This window comes from Hippocampus bargibanti, linkage group LG08 (genome assembly GCF_051943395.1).
Source record: "Hippocampus bargibanti isolate YZ-2025 linkage group LG08, ASM5194339v1, whole genome shotgun sequence".
Lineage (NCBI taxonomy): Eukaryota > Metazoa > Chordata > Actinopteri > Syngnathiformes > Syngnathidae > Hippocampus > Hippocampus bargibanti.
Window position 1 is genome coordinate 4,436,214 of NC_142741.1, and position 25,688 is coordinate 4,461,901.

At 47.0% G+C, this 25,688-nt stretch overlaps 1 protein-coding gene across 20 annotated transcripts in view; it reads left to right on the forward strand.

Moving 5' to 3' along the window:
* Positions 1–25,688, forward strand: part of ttn.2 (titin, tandem duplicate 2) — a 228,432-nt gene that overhangs the window by 144,687 nt on the left and 58,057 nt on the right. For all 20 annotated transcript variants that reach the window (XM_089002824.1, XM_089002838.1, XM_089002836.1 and 17 more), the window contains 26 exons: positions 80–191; positions 275–413; positions 1,407–1,570; positions 2,486–2,637; positions 3,817–3,973; positions 4,053–4,334; positions 4,953–5,252; positions 6,297–6,590; positions 6,720–8,721; positions 9,935–10,622; positions 11,655–11,919; positions 12,656–12,982; positions 13,885–14,169; positions 14,465–14,764; positions 15,162–15,464; positions 15,710–15,985; positions 16,092–16,391; positions 16,914–17,216; positions 17,714–18,013; positions 19,561–19,848; positions 20,646–20,948; positions 21,088–21,390; positions 21,639–21,944; positions 22,109–22,396; positions 23,840–24,130; positions 25,162–25,446. In XM_089002824.1, coding sequence (XP_088858950.1) covers positions 80–191; positions 275–413; positions 1,407–1,570; positions 2,486–2,637; positions 3,817–3,973; positions 4,053–4,334; positions 4,953–5,252; positions 6,297–6,590; positions 6,720–8,721; positions 9,935–10,622; positions 11,655–11,919; positions 12,656–12,982; positions 13,885–14,169; positions 14,465–14,764; positions 15,162–15,464; positions 15,710–15,985; positions 16,092–16,391; positions 16,914–17,216; positions 17,714–18,013; positions 19,561–19,848; positions 20,646–20,948; positions 21,088–21,390; positions 21,639–21,944; positions 22,109–22,396; positions 23,840–24,130; positions 25,162–25,446 — 9,013 coding nt within the window. The remainder of the gene's footprint in view (positions 1–79; positions 192–274; positions 414–1,406; positions 1,571–2,485; positions 2,638–3,816; positions 3,974–4,052; positions 4,335–4,952; positions 5,253–6,296; positions 6,591–6,719; positions 8,722–9,934; positions 10,623–11,654; positions 11,920–12,655; positions 12,983–13,884; positions 14,170–14,464; positions 14,765–15,161; positions 15,465–15,709; positions 15,986–16,091; positions 16,392–16,913; positions 17,217–17,713; positions 18,014–19,560; positions 19,849–20,645; positions 20,949–21,087; positions 21,391–21,638; positions 21,945–22,108; positions 22,397–23,839; positions 24,131–25,161; positions 25,447–25,688) is intronic.

Consider the following 25,688-nt stretch of genomic DNA (forward strand, 5'->3'; position numbering starts at 1 on the left):
ACCATCATGGGTTTGCACAAATGCGGCCCCGTTACGTCATATCATTGTGTAACTGTATGACCTGTCTTTGCTGATTCAGGTACCAAAACTGATTGAGGGTCGCGAGTATGTCATCAGGATCATGGCCCAGAACATCTATGGCATCAGCGACCCACTGTTGTCCGCCGAGATTAAGGCCCGAGAGATGTTCAGTAAGTGACGGGATGGTCTGTCCTGACCCCGTGGGAGCCACGGTGCTGGTCAATGCAAGTATGTTTTGCTTCTTACCCCGCAGAGGTACCCGATGCTCCCAAGCAGCCCACCGTCAAGGGTGTGTACCACGACCGCGCCATGGTTTGCTGGGAGCCTCCAGCTGATGGAGGGAAGCCGATCACGGGCTACATCGTGGAGAGGAAGGAGACCATGGCTAATCGGTACAAATGGATACATTCAAAGGACTCGTAAAGTCTCACGCTGAGTCTGAAGCCAAAGAATCACAATGCCCTTTAAAGGACAACCGACAAGTTGCATCCCTAATTTGTAAAACCACTTCAAATGACTTCTACTGAGCGCATTTGACAAAGATTCCACGGCATATAGCTATATTTTACTTTTTAAAAGTCACACTGAATATTTATGAAGTCTTGTTTTCGAGTTGATGTCGATGCCGGGAGTGACATCACATTCGGTAAGCCACACACAGTGCATTTTGGGTACTTTTTTTCATCTGGATCTAGAAATTAGAAGGTAAACTACATAAATGACGCGATGCTGAATCGTTGTGTGGCTGCCAATTGCATGAAGAAGGTGTAAGTTTACACAAATTCCCAGCGGACAAAGCAGCCATTTCTAACGGACCAGAGCAGTAGGGTGCCAGCGGAGGCGAACGAGGAAGCTAACCGGAGTTAGCGATTCGGCGCTTGGATAGCGGATGTTTGATGCATGTTTACTCATTTAGTCACACTGCATGCTAACTGTGAGCAGACCTGGTGAAAGAGGCAAACATTTATGCTTTCCTCTTCAAAATTATTTGAATCATATTCATAAATGGATGAGTAACAAGAAAGCATCTTCTCCGAATCTGAACTCTCTGAAGCCATTGTTTTGATTCTGGAGCAAGGCAATTTGTGACCTAACGTGACGTCACGAACAAGGGGGCAGGATTTTCTGAATCTCTCCAGTTTCGAGCTCATTAGTGGCAGTTTTGGGACACTTAAACTCATTTTATTGGTGTTCAGCCTGTGTGTTTTGAGTATCAGCCTGCGTGTTTTGGATATTTTAGATGCTACAAAACGTTTTTCTGATGTCAGTTAGGCGTCAGTTGTCCTTTAAGACACCAGTGCTTCCCTCCACTCAACTTTTGCCGATGACATCAGAAACCCAGAAATCTGCGCAAACTGGAGTCACAATGTTTTTGTGGTCCGTAGGTGGGTCCGCTGCAACACAGAAAGGATCCATCCCAAGGTGGAGTACTTGGTCCTGGACCTGCTCAAAGGTTGCGAGTATGAATTCAGGGTCAGCGCCGAGAACGTGGTGGGCATTGGTGACCCTAGCCCGCCATCCAAGCCCGTCTTCGCCAATGATCCCATCGGTAAGACACAGAAGAGCCACCGTGTGGCTTTGCCGGTATCGGGTCTGGCCGACGGTCTGCAGCCTTTCAAGCCCCTATGAACCACTTGGAGTGTCGAACCCCGTATATGAATAGCCTTGATCCTGAATTGATGATAACGCTGAATGTGTTTAATCGTGTGAAATATCGATGAACCAAATCATAGCGACTTAAAAGATGACTTTGACCATGGTGTAGCGGTTTGTGCTTTTCAGCCTCAGGTTTTGAGCAACCAAAGTGTCAAGGAATTTGAACACAAAACAGTATGCAATCTTCTGAAGACAGTGTGAGGAGGAAGAGATCACGATCTCAAAAATCAATTCACATTGGTTTCATCATTAACAGAGGCGTACAAGCATAAATCAACCTTATTTGTTGGCATATTTTTATCATACATTATTCAGTTAGATTGATCCTTCAAACGGTCGCCTAGACAATGATCAGATTTGTTCTCATCAATTCTAATTTGTTGATTCTCATTGCTCCCCCAATAAACCTCAACCCTTCATCATGGCGTAATTTCTTCCAACAGAGCAATGTGGACTTTAACTTGATCGCTAACCCCCTAATCAAACAATGAAATAACAAACATAAAAGTGAACATTTCAATATAATTTTGTTCTTACACAATGAACATGTGATTTGCGTCTTACAAGAGCACCGTTGACTTGACAATGAGCATGACGTTTAGGGAATAAAGGACCAAACGAATCGAAGGAAATCTACCACGATCCATTTTACATAGTGAAAGAAGATCTTAGGAGAAACAGGGGTTGTGGTAGACCGGGTTTGGGTAGCCAAGTTTGAACTCGGAGCCATCTGGTTCCCGCTAATATATTGCTGAAGAGGTTGGCTTAAAACCGTCACACTGAAGGCCTTTCCCGCTCTTTTCCTCAGTGAAGCCAAGCCCACCACAAAATGTCAAGGCCGTGGACCACACCAAAGAGTCAGTGACTCTTTCCTGGGATCCGCCCGCCGACACCGGGCGAGGCAAGATCTTCGGCTACCTGCTCGAGTTCCAGAAGGCAGGCGAGGACAACTGGCAGAAGGTGAGTTGCTCACTGCTGCAGCGCTTGTTTCAGATCAAGTACATGTGAGGCTACTTGTGTGAAAGAGGAAAAGGTTATATAGTGATACCTCGGCTTACGAACGCCTTGGCTAACAAAGTTTTCGGTTTACAAACGTTAAATTCACGAGAATTTAATCTTGGCATACAAACTATGCCAAGATTGAGTGATTATATAATAGAAACAATGAGTGATGTGTCGTTCGCGAACGAGCCCGTTCTAACAAGGAAATGGCAGCCGACTTTTTGTCCTCTATTCCCCGCCCCCAGTCTTCGGTTAAAGCCACACGTGATTGGCCAAGAACACAGCACTGAGGTGGGGGGGTTTACTGAAACCCAGAGCTGCAAATTCAAATAAATAGGCAGACGACAGAGTGCGAAAATGGATAGAAAACAGTGAGATTTGTACTCGTTTCAACTTTATTGATAGTTCAAAGGCAGAGTGTAGGTCGACTGCAAGGTTAAAATATCCTATCTATCAGGCTCCACAAATAACCCGCACAAGCCATCTGTACACTTGATGCAACAAGCTATCAACCCAGCTAAACAGAACACAATTGATGAGGAACTACGTACAAATTATCGCAGAGAAAGCACAGCAACTTCACTCGGATATTGTCAAGAGGCAACCTGGAGGTTCGTCATCCATTGATGATTTCAAGGCTAGCCACGGATGGATCGAGAACTTTAAGCGTCATACGGGGGTTTATAGTGTCATTCATCATGGTGAGGCAGCCAGTTCTAACGATAAAGCTGCCAAATTTACAAGGAATCATTCCTCAAGATGGCTTCTCCATTCCATCAAGCCATCAATGAGCATCACAAAGGTAAATAAAATGACTTTATTATAAAGTACTGTTTATTTCTTTAATTACAATACCATAGCACATTGATTATACATAAAACAAGCTATATTTTGTGTAACTTTAAGGCTTAGAAAATTAAAAAGTAGAAAATTATGTTTTATGGGGACCTGGGAACGCATTATTCTCGTTTTAATGGTTTCCTATGGGAAATTAATGCTTGGGATACACACTTTTTGCCTTACACACTCTGTCTGGGAACCGATTAAGTTCGTAAGCTAAGGTATTACTGTACTTGCTTCCTTGTCATCGCCGCTTTGACCGTCACTGATAAGCGTGCTGCCTATGCACCAATCTAGGTCAACCACACTCCAGATTCTTGTCAAGGAACTAAGTTCAAGGTGGTGGGCTTGGAGGACGGCGCCCTTTACCGCTTCAGAGTGAAAGCCGTCAACGCTGCCGGGGAGTCTGACCCAACGAATATCAAAGAACCAATCAGAGTGAAGGACCGACTTGGTGAGTGGCATGGACTCTGCGTGAAAAAAGGTCATGTTTCAGGGCAACTGAAGTTTGCGTTTGTTTGTCCCAACTTTAGAAGCGCCAGAATTGATTCTGGACGCTGGTATGACTCGGGAGGTGAAGGCCCTGGCCGGCACCCACATCACACTCATGGCCACCATCAAGGGCATCCCATTCCCCTCCGTAGTCTGGAAGAAAAACGACTCCGACGTTCCCAGCAGGACCGACATCGAGACCAACCAAGAGGGCACCAAGCTGGAGATGAGGTTCTGTAACCGTGGTGATTGTGGAGACTACACGCTGACCGTTGAAAACCCTGCCGGCTCCAAGACTGTCACATGCACTGTCTTGGTCTTTGGTAAGAAGTCACCACAACCCATACTAATATGGAATCTGGCATGTTTACTCAAATTTGCTCTGGACGTTTAAAATTTAATAAGACATCTAAACTTTAGTCTACGTACAGGGGTCTCAAACTCCGGTCCTCGAGGGCCGCAGTCCTAGATGTTCTTCAAGTCTCCCTGTTGCAATGCACCTGAGGCTGTGTTGCAACAGGAGCGTTGCAACAAGGAGACTTGGAAAACATGTAGGACTCAGGCCCTCAAGGACCGGAGTTTGAAACCCCTGGAACTGTCAAGTACAGTGATACCTCGGCTTACGAACCCTTTAGCTAACAAACTTTTTGCCTTAGGAACGTTAAATTCGTGAGAATATAATCTTGGCATACAAACTATTTTTCGGGAAACAGACGGAGCGCCACAATGGTCATTTCATGACTGAAAACCCTTGTTATGAATTTCAACTCCCTTCGTGTCAAACAGCAAGTTGTGCAAATTAGATCCTGAGATGTTCAGCCATTGACAAGGTCAAATGAGGGTCCCCGCAAAACTCCTGTTCTACGCGAGAGCCAACAACCTGAAAGTTTTGTGAGTGACGTTGAGGAAAAATCAGGAGCTGTCCTAATTTTTGTGTCCAGACAAACCTGGTCCTGTCCAGCACCTTCGCGTGTCAGATGTCAGGAGTGACTCGGCCTACCTGTCCTGGAAAGACCCAGAGGACAACGGAGGCACTCGCATCACTAACTTTGTGGTGGAGAAGAAAGACACGGGTTCCACTCAGTGGGTACCCGTGTGCTCCACGTCCAAGAAGCGCAGCATGATGCTCAAACACCTGACAGAGGGACTGGCCTACACCTTTCGAGTTGCGGCTGAGAATCAGTACGGACGCAGCGAATATGTAGAAACGCCAAAGGCCATCAAAGCCATGAATCCACTTTGTGAGTAGCCGCGCTCGGCTTACGGCAATTTGCGCCGATACCATCCAGACACCATTGACATGCAAGAAATCTGGACTTTCACTTCCTATGGAAACGATAGTCGCGACACCTTGCCAAGAAACTGTAGCTGCCCAAACGGAAATTAGCATGCATGTTACAGTCATGAAAATTAAAACAGTTGCTACTTAATAATAATAATAATAATAATAATAATAATACATTTCACTTAAAAGGGCCTTTCAAAACTCTCAAGGTCACTTTACAGTCACAGGATAAGTTTTTATGTGGGTGAGCATCGGCAGCCACTCGCGCCAGCGTTCACTCATAACTCAAATAGATAGAAGGATAGCTAGCTGGCTAATAGATAACTAATAGCTAGCTATCTAGCTGTCAATCTGGCAATCTAGCTGGATACCTAGTTAGCTAACTATTTGCCATCTATTGGCTATCTCGCTAGTTAGCTATTTAGATAGCTATCTAGTTAGCCATCTATCTATTTGCTATCTATTAGCTATCTCGCTTTCTAGCCATCTGTCTAGTGAGCTATCTATTAGCTGTCTATCTAGCTTGCTATCTATCTATCTATCTATCTATCTATCTATCTATCTATCTATCTATCTATCTATCTATCTATCTATCTATCTAATAGCTAGGTATCTAGCTATATATCTATCTAGTTAGCTATATATCAGCTGTATAGCTAGCTTGTTTCAGATCTATTTGCTAACTATTAGCTATCTCACTAGCTAGCTATATATCTAGTTAGCTATCTATTAGCTGTCTAGGTAACTAGCTAGGATACTCCACGAACACTGTGTCCACTTTTAAATTGTATGTTGTATTCCAGCGAGTGTATTTCACAGCAGTTACAGTCAAACTTGGGTTTTTTAACCATAATCCGTTCCAGAAACATGTCCGAAAACCGATTTGGTAACTTGAACACCCACGGAGCAGCGACGGTGGAATCGAAAGAGCACAAACAACAAACACACAAACGAGTTGGAAAATTGCCAGTCCAAATGTTGACCCATTTTTATCCCACAGTCCCTCCAGGGCCTCCCAAAGATCTTCACCACGTAGATGTGGACAAAACAGAGGTGTGGCTTGTCTGGAACTGGCCTGACCGAAACGGTGGAAGTGAGATTACGGGCTTCCTAGTAGAGTATCAAGAAGAAGGAGCCAAAGACTGGATCGAGTGGCAGACAGTCAGTATCCCGGAAAGTCACGTGACTGGTCTGGAAGAAGGCAAGACCTATCGCTTCCGAGTGAGAGCCGAGAATGCCATTGGCCTAAGCAGACCTGACACCACCGTACCCATCCTCTGCCAGGAGAAGCTGGGTGAGCTCAAGTCTAAAACCAAAGAAAGAACACCCTTGGGATGTTTGCGTTTGTTGGCATGAAAACACGCCAAAGTAGTTTTAAGTACCTAATTACTTTTGACTCACCTCGCATGTGGTCTGCCAACAGTGCCTCCGATTCTTGAGGTGGATCTCAAACTGACGGAAGGCATCATCGTGAAGGCGGGTACCACCATCAGGCTACCCGCCATCATGAGGGGAATGCCCATACCTACCGCCAAATGGTCCATTGACGGGGAGGAGATCAGCAGTGGAGGCAAGATCAAGATTGACACTGACAACTTCTCCACCGTCCTCAGCATCACAGAATGCACCAGAAGTCACACGGGCACCTACCTACTAACTGTGTCCAATCTCGCCGGCACCAAGTCGGCGGCTCTCAACGTCACTGTCCTTGACGTCCCAGCGGCGCCCATCGGACCCGTCAACGTCCTCGAGGTGTCTCCCGATGCCATGACCATCGAGTGGCGCCCTCCTAAGGATGATGGCGGCACCCCGGTCACCAACTACGTCGTGGAGAAGAGAGATTCCAACAAGGAGACATGGGGTGGGGTGAGCTCTGGCAGCCTGGCCACCAAGCTCAGGATCATCCGCCTACAGAAGGGTATCGAGTATGTGGTCCGCATTCGCGCCGAGAACAAGATGGGCATCGGGGCACCGCTGGAGAGCAAGCCGACGGTCGCCGAGCATTCCTTTATGCCACCCAGTCCACCCGGTAAACCGCTGGCCCACGATGTCTCAGAGGACGCTGTTACAGTTGGGTGGACCATGCCCTTGTCTGACGGTGGAAGTCAGATCACCGGGTACATCCTTGAGCGCCGACACAAAGGAGGAAAGTGGATCCGCGTGAACAAGACGCCTTGCAAAGATCTCCGCTACAGAGTCCAAGGCTTGTTTGTGGGCAACGAATATGAATTCAGAGTCTTTGCTGAGAACTGCGCCGGCTACAGTGGCCCCTCACCCATCTCCGACCTCTGTAAGACCTGCCGGCAGATCACAGTCCCCAGTGCCCCAGTCAACCCCAAAGTCAAAGATTACAGCAAATCCACGGCCGACTTGGTGTGGATAAAACCCACCAAAGATGGAGGAAGTCCCATCCTCGGCTACACTGTGGAAATGAAGAAGGCCGACGAGGACTGGAAAAAAGTCAACCTGGATGACTTCATCAAGCTCTGTGCCTACACAGTGAAGGGGCTTGAGCAGGGCTCTACCTACAGATTCAGAGTATTTGCCTCAAATATGATCGGTGATGGTGAGTCCAGAGAGATTCCAGAGTCGGTCACAGCTCAAGATATTCTGATCCCACCGGAGATTGAAATGGACGCCACGTGTCGCGAGCGCATCACCGTGCGCGTCGGGCACAACATCAACATCGTCGGCTATATCAAGGCCCGTCCCGAGCCGGAAGTGCTGTGGTCCAAGGGGGACACTATTCTGGAGAAGGGCAAACGTGTAACTATGCTCCAGAACCTACCTGTGGTCCAGCTGAAGATCAAAGAGGCTACCAGAGCCGACCATGGCAAATACACCCTGAAGGCCTCCAACGAGGGCGGTGAAGCCTCCTGCTGTATCACTGTTAATGTTCTGGACCGGCCCAGCCATTGCCAGAACCTCCATACGACCTACGTCACAAAGGACTCCTGCATGATCAACTGGGAGGCCCCGAAAGACAATGGTGGCTCAGAAATTACCAACTACATCGTGGAGTGCAGAGAACCCAGCGTCAGATTGTGGTCAATGATTACTTCCCATTGCACCAACCGAAAGATCAAGACCAAGCTAATGGAGGGCCACCAGTACCTGTTCCGTGTCTGTGCAGAGAACAAGATAGGGCCCGGGCCCAGCGTGGAGACCAAGGTCCCCATGCTAGCCATCGACCCCATTGAAAAACCAGGCGAGCCGGAGAACTTTAGAGCATCCGACATTGGCAAGAACTACGTCTACCTGAGGTGGAGGAGGCCTGACTACGATGGTGGCAGCCCCAACCTCTCCTACAATCTGGAGTGCAAAGCCAAAGACGCACAGGAATGGGAAAAACTCAACACCGGCATCCTCACTAATACTTTCTTTTTGGCGGACAAGTGTGTTGAAAATCAGACATACACTTTCAGGTCAGTGAAACCACTCGCCGTACCTGCTAAATGTTTTCAAACAAGTGTGTATACAGTGTGTATACAGACGGAACCCGGTCGTAACTCAGATGTCACATCTGAGTTACGACCGGGTTCCGTTGCGATAAAACGTTCGTAAGGCAAACGGTCGTTAGTCGAAACCCATTCAAAATGGCTGACGTGAGGTTTATACGAGAGGTATGCAATGTCAATCTGTTGTTTTTAAGCAACGTTTTCTATTGAATACTATTATATAACAAAATGTTGACAGTTCATTTATAAATCTTATATTTTCGTGTCATTTTAATCATTTCATATTCCGTATATTATATCTTTATTACTGCTATTACTGTCGGCGCACACGCTTTCTGCTGACCTAAATACGCACGGCTTCCCACGCATGCGAGCCCGATTGCTGTGCGAGTGAGATGCTGTCATGCTGGAGAAAATTGTCGGACGCTTTTGTTACAAAACAGTTATTTCGTATCCTCATTTTGTGCAAAGCTGCTCCGACAAATAAACATCGTACTTGTTCGATATTGTCACGTTCGGATTGACAGCTGGGGGCGGGGCCACACCTCCCCGCTTCCAATGCTGTCAGTTCCTTCATCAGGACGCTAAAACAGGACACTGTCGACTTGTATTTGTACTTTGTATTACCCTGGACTTTCCATATCTTCGGTGCTCGGTGCGAGCCCCCCCCCCCCCCCCCCCCCCCCCCCCCACATCCCGTATTCTTTTCAGGATTGTTCCTTCTCTGCACCACCGTGTGCGAGTCGCTTTTTGCCATTGGCGTAGAATGCGGGTCGGGTTTCCCATTTCCCCCCACTCGTCGTTTTTTGTATTCTTTATTTTTGATTATTCCCCTGGTTTTCTTCTTGGGACCAGCGCTTTGTTGATGTGTTCGGCTGCTCTCTGCCTCGTTCGGAACGTGACAGATCTAAACAAGAAGGACTATCTTATCTAAGGAGTCTTTTATTCTACCAAATGCATCGCATACACGCTGCGGAGTTCAACAGCATTGCAGTCTGTCGCAGTGGCAGCCGTAGAATTAAAAAAAAAAGGTCTGGTGGTCGTAAATACGGGTTGCCGTAACTCGCGGCGGTCGTAAATGGGATGTTACCTGTAGTAGATCAATTCCCGACAAGACAACAATCCGGCATCAATAGTTAAAGAACATATTTTTTTTGTTTTGCTTTTGTTTTTTTCCCAGGGTGCAAAGCGTTAATGAAGGAGGAGAGAGCGGTTGGGTGAAATTGGCCGATATCCTGGTGCGAGAAGAGATCCAGAAGCCAGTCCTTGACCTCAAGCTTTCCGGAACATTGACGGTGAAGGCCGGAGAGTCAGTCAGAATAGAAGCTGCCTTGAGAGGAAAACCGCAACCTGAAGTTAAATGGACCAAGGACAAAGTGGCTGGAGACAACCCCAGAATCAGCTATGAGACCGGTTCTGACTACTCCAAGTTCCTTTTGACGAAGTCCCGACGCACTGATTCCGGGAAGTACATCGTCTCCGCCACCAACTCAGCTGGAACCTTCACGGCATACGCCAACGTCAACGTCCTGGATGTGCCTGGAGCCGTCAGGAACCTCCGCATCACCGGCGTTGGATCAGACAAATGCAGAGTGGTTTGGGACGCACCTGAGGATGATGGCGGCTGCGAAGTGGACAGCTATATCTTGGAAAAGTGTGAGACCAGGAGGATGGTGTGGTCAACGTACTCCGGCTCTGTAGTAACGCCGTATTGCAACGTGACTCGTCTGGTGGAGGGAAACGAGTACATCTTTAGAGTACGGGCCGAGAACAAGATGGGAACCGGGCCCGCCGTGGAGAGCAAGCCGCTTACGGTCAGGACTCAGTTCAACAGACCTGGACCACCAGAAGCCCCTGAGGTCACTAAGGTGGGTTCTGTACATTCATGTGTGGCAGAAGTCAAATACAGTGATACCTCAGTTTACGAACGCTTTAGCTAATGAACTTTTCGCCTTAATTCGCGAGAATGTAATCTTGGCATACAAATTATTTTTCGGGAAACAGACGGAGGGATGTGATGTGTCGTTCGTGAATGAGACTTGGAGTTCCTGAAATGGCAGCCTGCTTTTTTTCCTCTATTCCCCGCCCCCAGTCTTCGGTTAAAGCCGCACGTGATTGGTCAAGATCCGTGGTAGAGGAGGGAGGGGGCACACACAGCAGTGAGCGGGGGGAGGGGTTACAGAAACACACACACGAAAGGGAGACGACGGAGCTTGAAACAAAAAAACAAGTGAAAAAAAAACACAAACAAAAGTGAAATGGTGAGAAAATGGATAGAAAAAAACTGTGAAATTTGGAATGGTTTCAACTATATTGATAGTTCAAAGGCAGTGTAGACTGCAAGGTTAAAATATCCCATCAATCAGGCTCCACAAATAACCCGCACAAGCCATCTGTACAATTTGAAGAGAACATACAAGCAACCAGCTCTTAATTAAGTTTGTAGTGTGTCTGCTTGCATCTGTTGCTGATGCAATATCACAACTTCTAAGATGTACAACCCAGAGCTCCATGAAACACTTGATGCAAAAAGCTATCCATTCCATCAAGCCATCAACGACCATCACAAAGATAAATAAAACGGCTTTGTTATACAGCACAGTTTATTTCTTTAATTACGATACCATAGCACATTTATTATACATAAAATAGGTTATTTTGTGTGTGGTTTTCAGGCTTATGTAGTTGAAAATGATGTTTTATGGGGACCCGGATACGGACTATTCTCATTTTAATGGTTTCCTATGGGAAATTCATGTTTGGAATACACCCTTTTCGCCTCACACACACTTTCTGGGAACCAATTAAGTTCATAATATCACTGCATGGTATATTAATGTACAAAGTAGAGAGATGTGTGAAAAATCTGCTTCAATGATAATTCTATTGTCGTGATGCAGATAAGCAAAGAGGAGATGACAGTGGTCTGGGCTCCTCCCGAGAACGATGGAGGAAAGTCCATCACGGGCTACATCCTGGAGAGGAAGGAAAAACGGGCTGTACGCTGGGTGCCGTGCACTAAGAGTCCAATACCTGAGAGACGCATGAAAGTGACCAACCTGATCCCCAACCACGAGTATCAATTCAGAGTCAAGGCTGAAAACGAAGTCGGTCTGGGAGATCCTAGCAAACCCTGCAGACCCGTGACTGCTAAAGATCCCATTGGTAAGTTGAACTAGACCAGACTGAGCCCTGTCCATTTAACCTCCCGAACAGTTTCCCTTCAACTTCTAAAATAATAATAAATAATAATCCATTTAATTTCTAAGCGCCTTTCAAAACTCTCCAGGTCGCTTTACCGTCACAGGATCAGTTTTTCTGTGGCTAAGCAGCGACAGCCACACGTGCCAGCGTTCACTCAACCCGAAAGTAACTCAAACAGATAGAAAGCTAGCTCACAAGCTAATAGATAGATAGATAGATAGATAGATAGATAGATAGATAGATAGATAGACAGCTATTTTGTAAATAGCGAGCCAGCTAGCTAGCTCGATAGCTAATAGCTAAATAGATAGCCAGCCAGCTAGATATTAAATAGAGAGCTCGCTAGCTAGGTCGATAGCTAGACAGCTAGATATCAAATAGAGAGGTAGCTAGCTAGCCTGGTAGCTAATAGCCAGATAGATAGACAGCCAGCCAGCCAGCAAATAGAGAGCCAGCTAGCTAGCTCGATAGCTCGACAGCTAGATAGCAAATAGAGCGCTAGATAGATAGATAGCCATCGAGATAGCAAATACAGAGCTAGCGAGCTAGCACAACAAAAGAAAATACCACCTGAAAAATTTAATAGGCTCTCCATGTAGCAACATCACATCCAAGGCTCAAATCCACATATAAGTTCAATCTTTTGCTCACTGCTCCACACTGAACCATTATTCACATCTTTGGTTTCCGTCTCCAGAACCTCCTGGGCCGCCCGCAGGCCTGAAAGTGTCCGACAGCACCAAGACCTCCATCACTCTTTCCTGGTCTAAGCCTGTGTACGACGGGGGTGCGCCAATCATTGGCTATAGTCTGGACATGAGACTGAAGAGTGAGGCCGACCCCGAGAAGCCAACCGCAGGCTGGAAGAGAATCGACACCCATGGGCCCTTAGTCCTCAGAGAGTTCACCATCGGACAGCTGGATGAGAAACAGGAGTACGAGTTCAAAGTCTCCGCCCAAAACCAGATGGGCTGGGGACGTCATGCCTACTTAAAAGAGGCCGTCTTCCCCAAGGAGATCCTGGGTAGGTTCTTAATTTAGTTGGTGGGGTTTGAATCCTTTGCGCTTGTGTACTTTTTGCTCCTGTGTCGTCACACGTGCATACTGCGGTGTTGATGTGTGTACGCCTTTGAAGTGTACCTTTCAACCCTTTGATGTCTTTCGAGTGTGTCTCAGCCTGACGCATTTCCCACGCATGCAAATGGGTATATGAGTAGCCGTCACGGGACAGAGAGAGGGGGGATCACGCAGACTCGGACTCAGACAGACCTGCAGAGAGTTCACAGCACGACTTGCAGGACTCCACACCACACAAGCCAGGCGAGTTGGACGGTGTTGGCCATCGGGGGTGAGACATGTTTCACTGTGGAGGGGGCGGGGCGCCCATCGGGAGCTCGGCTTGAGGGGTCTTGCTGTGAAGATGCCAGATTCACGGGTGGAGACGCAGCAGCTTGCTGGGCGTGGCCTTGGGAAATCTGGTCCTTTCCATTAGGAGAATTGATTGGGCTGAGGAGCAGACCACCTGGCTGGCTTAAAGAGTCTGAGAGGGGAGAAAAAAAAAGCCTCCTGGCTAGCTTGCCAATAAAGAGTTGTCAGATCTCCCAGGCAAGTGACACGCAGATATAATGTGTCCCAGAGCTTGATCGTGGCGTGGAGTCCAGCAAGTCGTGCTGTTAACTCCATCCGACGCTGTGCGGGTCTCTCAGAATCTGTCTGAGTCCGAGTCTTTGTGATTTCCCCTCTCTCTGTCCCGCGACGGCTACTTATATACCCATTTGTACGTGTAGGAAATGCGTCAGGCTGAGATGCACTTGAAAGACATCAAAGGATTGAAAGGTGCATTTCAAAGGCGTACACACATCAACGCCGTGGTGCGCACGTGTGACGCCACACTCTAACCATGGATGTGTTTCTTCCTGGCAACAGAGGCCCCTGAGATAGACCTGGACGCAAGTTTGAGGAAAGGGCTTTCGGTGCGGGCAGGTTGTCCGATCCGACTATTTGCTATTATTAGAGGACGTCCTGCCCCAAAGGTCACCTGGAAGCGTGTGGGGGTGGACAACGTTGTTCGCAGAGGTCACGTGGACCAGGTGGACACCATGTCCTTCCTGGTTATCCCGGAGAGCACCAGAGAAGATTCTGGAAAATACTCATTGACTCTCTCCAACTCAGCTGGAGAGAAGGCCGTCTTCGTTCGTGTCAAAGTCCTCGGTGAGAACAAAATTTTACTCCCGGAGTCGAACCTTGATTTACAAAACGAATGTGTTTCGAGACTGTTCGACAAACATTGCTAGGTTGGAAACGGAATGATTTTGCTTCAAGTACGGAAAGAAGTGATGTGTTTGATAGGGTGGAGGTCTGTTAGTTTTTCGTAGCTCTCGAAGTGAAAAGGTGTTAATTGTTTCTGAACCAAAATATCAGGCACCCGGTGAAGCAAAGCATTGCCTGAGAAGCTTATTTGAAAGACTGAGCTGATTTGCAATCGTGGACTCTGTCCTGTTCCTAGACACTCCCGGTCCTGTTGGTGGTCTGGAAGCAACTGACGTCACCAAAACAACAGCGCAGCTGTCCTGGCTGCCACCAGAGAATGACGGCGGAAGTGCCATCCTCAACTACATTGTGGAAAAACGGGAGGTAGACAGGAAGACCTGGACCAAATGCACAGAAGACTTGAAGAAGACCAGCTTCAAGGTGACCAACATGGCCCCTGGCATCGAGTACTACTTCCGTGTGATGGCAGTCAACAAATATGGAATCGGAGTTCCTCAGGATTCGCCCAAGTCTTATCTGGCCAAGGACCCCATCAGTGAGTCTTTGTGTCATCCTATTTGCCTTTGGAGTCATGTATCATACCATTTACCGGACACAGTAATGCTGCTTGTCTCGCTCTGTCACGGATGTCCTGAGCACACAGTCTTCCATCTACACAATTTGCTAATAGTTGCTAAGGACTACCAATTGCATGGATGCGCAAGGTATGCTATCCAGGCCGAGGTAAACCTAAAATGCATCTAGAGTCTAGATGCAAAAGCCTTGAATATCAGTCTAGATTCTAGACCGATAGTCACTGCTGAGTTGCAATGTTTTCGTGCTTTCAAATTTACGCACTGTCCAACAAAATAGCGGCCTTGTCTTTTGGTCAGTAGTGGAATTACACCCAGAATAAATGTCTGGCCGCATCTAAGACCAGCTGCGATTTTCAGGTGAGCCAGATCCGCCCAAAAAGATGGATGTTTTGGAGATGTCCCGGACCAGTGCCACGTTGGGCTGGCTGAAACCGCTCCGGGATGGAGGAGCCAAGATCAACGGCTATGTGGTGGACTACCAGGAGGAGGGGGCGCCGGAGGACAAGTGGACACCATACTCGGTGGTCAAAGACTTGACCATTGTGGTGGTGGGCCTGAAAGAAGGCAAAAAATACAAGTTCAGAGTGGCAGCCAGGAACTGCGTCGGGGTCAGTCTTGCTCGGGAGGCAGAGGGAGTCTTTGAGGCCAAGGAGCAGCTCAGTGAGTACACCGGCGCCGAGGTCCAGGGCAGGCGCTTCCAAACGTTTTATTCCGAGGGCCGCTGCTTATCCAGCGAGTAGCAAAAGTATCTTGACCAGGGGGGAGGCAAACCGTAATGGGTAGCTTGAGTCCACCTTTGAAAGACAGACTGCAGGTCCACCATTTGGGCACGCCTCCCCAGAGAAGGATCCCAAGTACCAAGGATGGGACTGTGTGCTAATTGATGCTGACTTTTTTCCCCTCAGTGGCTCCCAAAATCATCATGCCCGACACGGTGACTGTCCGGGCGGGCCACAAAATGGTGATCGAGGCCCTGGTGGCGGGTAAACCTGCTCCCTTCTGCAAATGGAAGCAGGGCAACGAGGATGTCCTGACATCAGATCGCCTCTCTGTGGTCAAGACGCTCAGCAGCTGCACGCTGATCATCAAGAACGTCAGCCGCGCCGACAGCGGCTACTATAGCCTGTCAGCGGAGAACAGCTCAGCCAAAGTCAACCAGATCCTCAAAGTCATCGTCATGGGTCGGTGCAAAATACATAGATCCGGCCTGATTAAGTTTTAAAAATATCTCATGAACAGTCTTACGGTTCTTGTGTCTTTCTCATTTCTTTTGTACACGCGTTGTAGACATTCCTGGACCTCCAGAAGCCCCGCTGGAGATCACAGAGCAGGATATCGACGCCTGCACACTGCTGTGGAACCCTCCTCAGGAGGACGGCGGCAGCAACATCACCAACTACATCGTGGAGAGGTGCGACGTGAGCCACGGCGACTGGGTCACAGTGTCATCTTCCTGCACCAAAACCAGCTTCCGAATGACCAAACTGGTCACCGGCACCGAGTACACCTTCCGGGTCCGAGCCGAGAACAGATTCGGCATCTCGCAGCCCACCTACTCAGAGAAAATGATTGCCAGATATCCGTTTGGTGAGTACGCGCTGACGCCGCCATCAGTCATCTCAAAACTGACAAACTCATTCTCAATCGTTTTTTGGTTTTGGGAGCCTTCGGGCCAAACCCTGAGTGGAATGCGTTGATGATATTTTGGTTCTGAGAGCGGCAATGTGCTTAAGACTTCACCCTCTGCGACCAGAAGTCACTGAGACTAAGACTAGACCTGGAATTTCGGGAACAGAAGGATGTCTTAGCTTGCCGTAGTGCTTTAGTGCTCATCTCTGAGACCAGAAGTCACTGACACCAAGACTAGACCTGGAATTTTTGGACCAGAAGGATGTGTTAGCATGCCGCAGTGGTTGAGCGCTCATCTCCCAACCTTTTCTCATCTCCTGTGACTTGTTTGGTAGTGTAGTTAAGCAAGACACTAAACCCAAATTTACTCCCAGTGGACTTGGCAGCGGCTTGCAGCAGCCAATTTTGTATGAATGTGTGGGGAATGTGAGTGGATCTTTTGAATGCGCCTCAGACCATTTGGATTCCGTTTGCTTCCAGATCCTCCCAGTGAGCCCCAAAATCTCTGTGTGAACAAGATCAACAAGGACTTTGTGGTTCTATCCTGGGAGCGTCCCAGCAGCGACGGCGGAAGCCCCATTACCGGATACTGCATTGAGAAGAAAGAGAGAAACAGTCTTCTGTGGGTCAGGGCAAACGAGTCCATGGTCAAATCCACCCAGTACACCTGCACCGGTCTCATCGAGGGCCTGGAGTATACCTTCAGGGTGTCTGCCTTCAACCTCGCCGGACAGGGAAAACCTTGCAAGCAGACCGAATTCATCACAGCCAGGACAGCCGTCGGTACGTGTGTGTTATAAACACAGAACATGCAAACTACACATAGGAAGGTCTGAGCTGGAATTAACCCGGTACTTCTGCACTGTTGAGTCAACGTGCTCGACCATGGACTACCGGGCCGCTAGAGTAGAATATGACGTCCCAATAATATTTTTTAGAACTGGTTTTGTTTGTTTGAGATTGTAGGGTGCATACAATCCGTTGCTAGAATGAAAATCCAGCTGATGAGATGAAATCGAGATTTTTACAAGCAAGAGATTACTGTAAAGTCCTCTTTTAGTCACCTTAGTTATGGGCAAAGAGAGCCCAGGTCGGCAATGCAAATTCGGACGTGTCCAACCACACCTCCTGATGTCATTCACATGCCACACCCCTTAAAGACACTCCAATGCACACAGATTAGCATTCTGAATGCCAATGACACAAAGTCTAGGTACCGCTGCATCCTATTGAGAACCTCAACCTGCTCCGGGAACTAAAACCAAATTCCTTCCCAACAGACCCTCCAGGTAAACCAGAGCCCATGGATGTGACCAGGAGCTCCGTGTCGCTGGTGTGGACCCAACCCAAGCACGACGGTGGAAGCAAGCTGATTGGCTACTTTGTGGAGTACTGCAAGCTCCCTGAGGAGAAGTGGAACCGCTGCAACAGCAACTGCATGAGTATCCAGGCCGAGAACTATGTAGTGAGCGGTCTGGAAGAGGGACAACGCTACCTCTTTCGAGTGATCGCCAAGACCGCCGTTAACGTCAGCCTACCCTCGGAACCGTCCGATCCCATCGCCGTCATTGCAGAAAACGGTAGGACCACACTCCACCCTGCCATATTGACTTTGAGGACAGTAAAGACTACAACAAAGTGGTGTAAAGCCGTTGAGAATGACTACAGTGATACCTCGGCTTACGAACGCTTTAGCTAACGAACTTTTTACCTGACGAACGTTAAATTCGCGAGAATAGAATCTTGGCAAACGAACTAGTTTTCGGGAAGCACACGGAGCAATATGTCGTTTGCGAACAAGCCGGTTCTTGGAGTTCCTGACATGGCAGCCGCCTTTTTTTCCCTCTATTCCCCGCCCCAGTCTTCGTTTAAAGCCGCACGTGATTGGTCAAGATCCATGGTAGAGGAGGGAAGAGACACACGCAGCAGGTTACATGCAGCAGTGAGTGGGGGGAGGGGTTAGAGTGCTCACAGCATGCTGTTGCACGCGGTGATCACGCTGTGAGCACAGTAAAGGCAGACAACAGAGCCTGAAACAAAAAAAGTGAAAAAAATCAAACGTGAAAGGTGAGAAAATGGATAGAAAAACAAATTTTGACTCATTTCAACGTTTTTGATAGTTCAAAGGCAGAGTGTAGACTGCAAGGTTAAAATATTCCATCAATCAGGCTCCACAAAGAACCCGCACAAGCCATCTGTACAATTTGAAGAGACAGACAAGCAAGGGAACCAGCTATTAATGAAGTTTGTAGTGTGTCAGCCTGTATCTGTTGCTGTTGCAATATCACAACTTCCAAGATGTACAACCCAGAACTCCTTGAGACACACTATCAACCCAGCTAATCAGAACACAATTGATGAGGAACTAGGTAAAATGATTGCAGAGAAAGCATGGCAACTTCACTCGGATATCGACAAGAGGCAACCTGAAAGTTCGTCATCCATTGATGATTTCAAGGCTAGCCACGGATGGTTCGAGAACGTGTCATTCGTCATTCAGTGAGGCAGCCTATTGTGACGACAAAGCTGCCAAAGCTTACAAAGAATCATTCCTCTAGATGGCCACTCCATGCCATCAAGCCATCAACGACCATCACAAAGGTCAATAAAATGACTTTATTAGACAGTACTGTTTATTTCTTTAATTACAATACCATATCACATTTATTATATATAAAATAAGGTATATTTTGTGTAGTTTTAAGGCTTAGAAAATTAGAAAGTAGAAAATTATGTTTTATGCGGACCTGGAAATGGATTATTCTCATTTTAATGGTTTCCTATGGGAAATTAATGTTTGGAAGACACACTTTTTGCCTTACACACACTTTCTGGGAACCAATTAAGTTTGTAAGCCAAGGTATCACTGTATATGAAAATAGACACAATCCCAGTGCAGTTGCCTTTAAAAATTGGTCTTGGCCTGGTTCCTGGGCTTTGGGTTGGGAATGTCTGTCAGAAATGAACCTCGTCAAGAGTTAGATTCTTGCGTCCAGAAGAAAAAGGTTTGTCCAGCTTCTTTTGGATTCCATGGTCCAAAAACTTCCAAAAAATTTCAATTTCAGACCAAAATATAAGAAAAAAAGTTGATCCAGGCTGACAGCCTTGGTATTCTTCTTCTGTGCAGTTCCTCCACGTGTGGAGCTTGGCATCAACATGAAGAACCTGATTGTGGTGAAAGCCGGACAGAATGTCTTCTTGGATGCAGAAGTTTTCGGCAAGCCTCTTCCCAAGGTGAGCTGGAAGAGGGACGGCGTTCCACTCCTTTTGGCCGAAGGAATGAAGATGACCCAGAAGAAACACGTCCACCATTTGGAGCTGTACTCCGTCACCAGGAAGGAATCCGGTGACTACACCATTCTGGCTGAGAATGTCAATGGCAGCAAGTATGCCACAATTAAAGTCAAAGTGCTCGGTAAGTCCACTGCGTGCGTGCACCTCCAAGACAATGACTATAATAATAATAATCATAATAATAATACATTTCATTTCTAAGCATCTTTCAAAACTCTCAAGGTCACTTTACAGTCACAGGATAAGTTTTTCTGTGGGTGAGCAGCGGCAGCCACATGTGCCATCGTTCACTCAACCCGGAAGTAACTCAAATACTGTCGATAGAAAGCTCGCTAGCAGGCCAATAGATACCTAGCTAGTTAGATAGACTGGCAGCTAGATAGCTCGCCAGCCAGATAGCTAATAGATCGGTGATACATAGCTAGCTAGATAAGTTATAGATAGCTTATAGATAGCCAGCCAGCTAATAGATAGCTAGCTAGATAGGTAGCCAGGCATCTATATAGCTCGCTAGCCAGCTAGATAGGTAGCAAGGCAGCTAGATAGATAGTTCACCAGCCTCACCAGCCGGCCACCCAGCACATGCGCCAGCGTTCACTCAACCCGGAATAACTCAAATGAATAAAAAAATAGCTAGCAAATATATAGCTAACGGATAGCCAGCCAGCTAGCCACTAGATAGCTAATAGATAGCCAGCCAGCTAGCTACCTAATAGATAGCTAATAGATAGCCAGCTAACCAGCAAGCTAGCCAACAGATAGCCAATAGATAGCCAGCCAGCTACCAGATAGCCAGCTAGCTAGCTAATAGATAGCCAATAGATAGCCAATAGACAGCCAGCCATATTCTGTGCACATGGAAAATGAGTCGGAACACAGCTCAAGTCTTCAACACGCCTACCCTGTTGTTGGTTGCAGACAAACCAGGTCCTCCGGCCTCGGTGAAAACCACCAAAGTGTTTGCAGACCGTGCCAAGCTGCGGTGGGAACCTCCGCATTCCGACGGCGGGTCTGAAATCACCAACTACATCATTGAGAAGCGTGAAACCAGCAGAGCCAACTGGGCGCTAGTTAGCGCCAATATTCATGGCCACATCACCGACTGCTCAGTAGAGAAACTCATCGAAGGCCATGAGTACCAGTTCCGAGTTAGTGCTGAAAACCAGTACGGCGTGGGAGATGCTGTCATGACCGACCCAGTCACGGTCAAGAACCCCTATGGTGAGCGTCATTCATTCTTCAGCACTTGTTGTACCCTACTTGTGACATGAAGCAGTTCTCGATGAAAGCGTCCTTTTCAGCAGTGGATCAGGAATGTCAAGTACAATTGTTTCTCACGTGATGGGTTTGGTTCCCGCAGATGTTCCTGGCCCATGTGAGCCACCGGTCATCACCAACATCACAAAGGACTCCATGACGGTCAGCTGGAAGGCACCGGCCAATGACGGTAGAGCCACCATCCTTGGCTACATGGTAGAGAAGCGCGAAGCCACCGAGTTGACCTGGGTCAAGGTCAACCGTCGGCCAGTCATCGACAGAACCATCAAAGCGGGTCAGCTGACGGAGGGCTCCGAGTACGAGTTCAGGGTCATTGCCATGAACAAAGCCGGTCTGGGAAAACCTAGCGATGCTTCCAGCGCCGCACTGGCCGTCGATCCTGTCTGTGAGTTACTTCGGAGAACGGAAAACCCGCGGTTGCTTGTCACTGTAATGAAAAGATCTCTCCAGTAACTGGCAGCATGTGTGTCACTGACACGGTTGTACCAGCCAGGTTCTGACTACACTTTAGCAAAGTGTAATTTAGTCTTTGTTGTCTCAAGAAAATAAAAACTTTGGGGATGTGTTCAGGTTTGTAAGTTGCGGTACTGGAAGTGTCTGGCCGTGTCTTTAGTCACCGTCTGTATTTGCCAGATCCTCCTGGACCCCCTGCTTTCCCCAAGGTAGTGGATTCTACCAGAAGCTCCATCAGCCTCAGCTGGACTAAGCCGGCGTACGACGGCGGTTGCGAGATCATCGGCTACCTGGTGGAGTGCAAACCGGCCGCCATGGAAAACTGGACCAAATGCAATGTCCCCAAGAAGCTCCAGGCCACCAAGTTCTTGGTGACAGGACTGATGCAAGGCACAGAGTACCAGTTTCGAGTATTTGCCCTTAACAAAATTGGCTACAGCGAGCCCAGCGAAGTCCCTGGGAACCACACCGCGAAAGACATTCTAAGTAGGTTGCTCACTTGGATTCTTTTCTAGTGATCCCAGTTTAGTGCGGGCCAAAGTGGTCTTGACAAAATGAAAGAAGCTGCATTTGGTTGAACCGCAACATTTTGCCAAACACTCAATAGAGTCATAAAATCTGAAGGACTCAACAAAATGCACTTCCCGCAGTTCCTCCGGAAGCCGAGCTTGATGCTGACTTGAGAAAAGCCTTGGTTCTCCGCGCTGGCGTCACCATGAGGCTCTACGTCCCACTGAGAGGGCGCCCGGCACCCAAAGTGACATGGAGCAAGGTGGATGGCAACTTAAAGGAGAGAACCGGCGTCCTGATCAAGACATCAGAGTGGGACACCCTGCTCCTGGTTGAAGATATCAACCGATACGATGCTGGAAAATATGTCCTGACGCTGGAGAACACCAGCGGGTCCAAGAGCTACACCATTGTCGTCAAAGTCCTGGGTGAGATCGCAAGCTTCTTGGTGGCCTTCAATCTTTGCTGAGACTACAAAGCCGGTTCATTCCTGTGTTCTGTTGGGACGGCATAGAGGGCCATCATGGTTCAGATTTTAACACATACACTGTAGTTTACGACCGTGTACATGAGGAAACTGGCTAAAAATAAGAAAGACCAGTGCACGTCTGTGTAAGCTCTCAGTCGTACAGGTGTGGTCCATCGATGAAAAGGTTTCTTCAGCCGTCATCTGGACTTCTTTGAAGGTGTCGGAGGTTGCGTTTGTCAACCAAAAGGCTTTGTCAGCAAACTAAAATTTTGCTGGTAGCTGTGGCCCTATATACGTATATATCCCGACTGTCCAGAGGTGGCGGTGCCAGACCTCTGCTCTGATAGGTCCCTGCTCTAAGGTTGGGGGGGAGCAGAGGACTATTTCCTGAGGCTACACTGATTACTTCTATTGTCCTGACTGATTATGGTCTACGACTGGCCTGATTGCCCTATTTGCTCTGGTATCGCCTCATCAGCATAACTAAGCCTATGTGGTAAGGATCTCAGAAGTGTATTGTAAGCATGATCCAAATTAAACCTCACACCACCATGGTGATTTACTACACTACATTGATTACTTCTATTGTCCTGACTGATCACTTCTATTGTCCTGACGGATTATGGTCTACGACTGGCCTGATTGCCCCATTCGCTCTGGTATCACCTCATCAGCATAACTAAGCCTATGTGGTAACGATTTAAGAAGTGTGTTGTAAGCACGATCCAAAATAAACCTCACACCACCATGGCAATTTAGTGAAGGGTTTTGCTGTTTTATCAAAATAGAAGCTACCTATTGAAGAGCTACCAGCAAATTTTTTGTTTGTTGGTGAAGCCTCTTGGATATGAAGCGAAACGTCAGACACCTTGAAAGAAGTACAGATAACGGCTGAAGAAACCTTTTCATCGAAAGACCAGTGCAGTTGGCTTGCTTCAACTTTTGCCTTGGATGGTTAAAGATATGAACAGACCGAACTGAACCATTTGGCAATGTACGATTTATAGGACAGTGAAATGCGGATAAGTCCTCGCTCCGAGGGTCCCTGGTTTGGGCATCGATGAAGTCTGCCAATGCATTTCATCTGTACTTCAATTTTAAAAAATCAATCAATCACTCAACCAGTTTTACACTTGACGGCGCTACAGTTGAACACATTGCTCACTAATAATGCATGTCAGAAACAAATAACAAAGAAAGTGTTGTCAGAAATCCAGAGTCACAATTGTATCAAAACTTCTAATCAGCCCAAAACTAATGTGTGAGAGGAGTCAGATTTTGCTTAGCTCCGAACTTCGGCTTCAAATTGTTAGACCAGAGTTTAGCTTACTGGTTTATTGAAATGAAGCTTGCGCGGTATTCTGCCTCTGATACCCCGACGTACTCCACCTCTGCACTGTAGATTCCCCTGGACCACCTCAGAACCTTACGGTGAAGGAGACCTCCCTTAACCATGCTTGGATCACATGGGATGCCCCATTGATCGATGGTGGCAGTCCTGTCAAAAGCTACGTGGTGGAGAAGCGCCTTGCTGACAGGAAAGCCTGGACTTGTGTGTCAACTGAGTGTCATAAGATATCCTACAGAATCCCCAACCTGGAGGCTGGCCAGGCCTACTGCTTCAGAGTTCTGGCTGAAAATGCTTACGGCATTGGAGAGGGCTGCGAGACTGCCGGTAGTGTGCGAGCTTCAGGTATGGAGGTCCCCGATTCTTCTGTGGATCCTGCATATAACGACAGAATAAAAGCAATCCATTTGATTTCTAAGCGCCTTTCAAAACTCTCAATGTCACTTTACAGTCACAGGATCAGTTTTTCTGTGGGTGAGCAGCGACAGCCACACGCGCCAGCGTTCACTCAACCCGGAAGTAACTCAAATAGATAGAAAGCTAGCTAGTTTGCCAATCAATAGCCAACAGATACCCAGCGAGATAGCCAGCCAGCTAGATAGCTAATACATAGCCAGCTAGATAACTAATACATAGCCAGCTAGATAGCTAAAAGCTAGCTAGATAGCTAGCTAGACAGCCAGATAGCTAATAGATAGCAAATAATAATAATAATAATAATAATAATAATACATTTCATTTATAAGCACATTTCAAAACTCTTAATCTATTGGTGGTACAGGGAGTTAGCTGTAAAATTCTAAAATGGCGATTTTCTAAATTTTATAAACATTTTTATAAAATGGCAATTTTCAAAATTTTGTAAAAATATATATTAAAAAATGGTAAAAAAAAACAAAATGGTGATTTAAAAAATCCTAAAATGGCGAATTTAAAAACATGTGTAAAGAAAATCTAAAATGTCGATTTTCGAAATGGTGTAAACATTGTCTCAAGTTGCAATTTCTAAAAAGTGTTAAAAAAACATCTACAATGGTGATTTTCAAAATGGCGTTAACATTTTGTAAAAATATATATAAAATGTCGATTTTCAAAATTTTGTAAAACATTTAAAATGTAAATTTTCAAAATTTTGTAAAAAAAACTAAAATGGCGATTTAAAAAATGTTATTAAAAAAATCCTAAAATAGCGATTTGAAATGTAAATCTAAAATCGTGATTTTCGAAATGGTGTACAAATTGTCTCAAATGGCGATGACAAAAAAAACATCTAAAATGGCGATTTTAAAAATTGTGTTAACATTTTGGAAAAATACATATAAAATGTCGATTTTCACGGCGTGACAGTCCTTCTCATTGTGATGCAACCCCTCCAGAGCAACCTGGTCCAGTGGTGGATTTGAAGGCTAAGAAGACCAACAAAGATTCCATCACCCTGGCCTGGAAAAAGCCCATCAGTGATGGCGGGAGCCACATCAGCGCCTATATTGTGGACCGGAGTGAAGGCGACAAGTGGAAGGAGATTTCCAAGGGCAAATACAACTCACTGACCATTGGGGACCTGACAGAGGGCAAGGAGTACTTGTTCAGGGTCACGGCGCTCAATGAGGCCGGAGCGGGGCCACCCTCCGAGATTGCGGCGGTTGCCAAGGACCAGTTTGGTAAGAACTGCACTCTGCTTTCACCATGTGGTGGTCAACTGCTATTTTTGAATGGAGATGGTCCACACATGCCCAGTGACAACATGCCTCCAAAGATTTTTTTGACATTCGCCACAACATACGTGATTTTTTTTAATACCTCGGTTTACGAACGCTTTAGCTAACGAACTTTTCGCCTTAATTCACGAGAATATAATCTTGGCATACACACTATTTTTCACAATGAGTGATGTGTCGTTCGC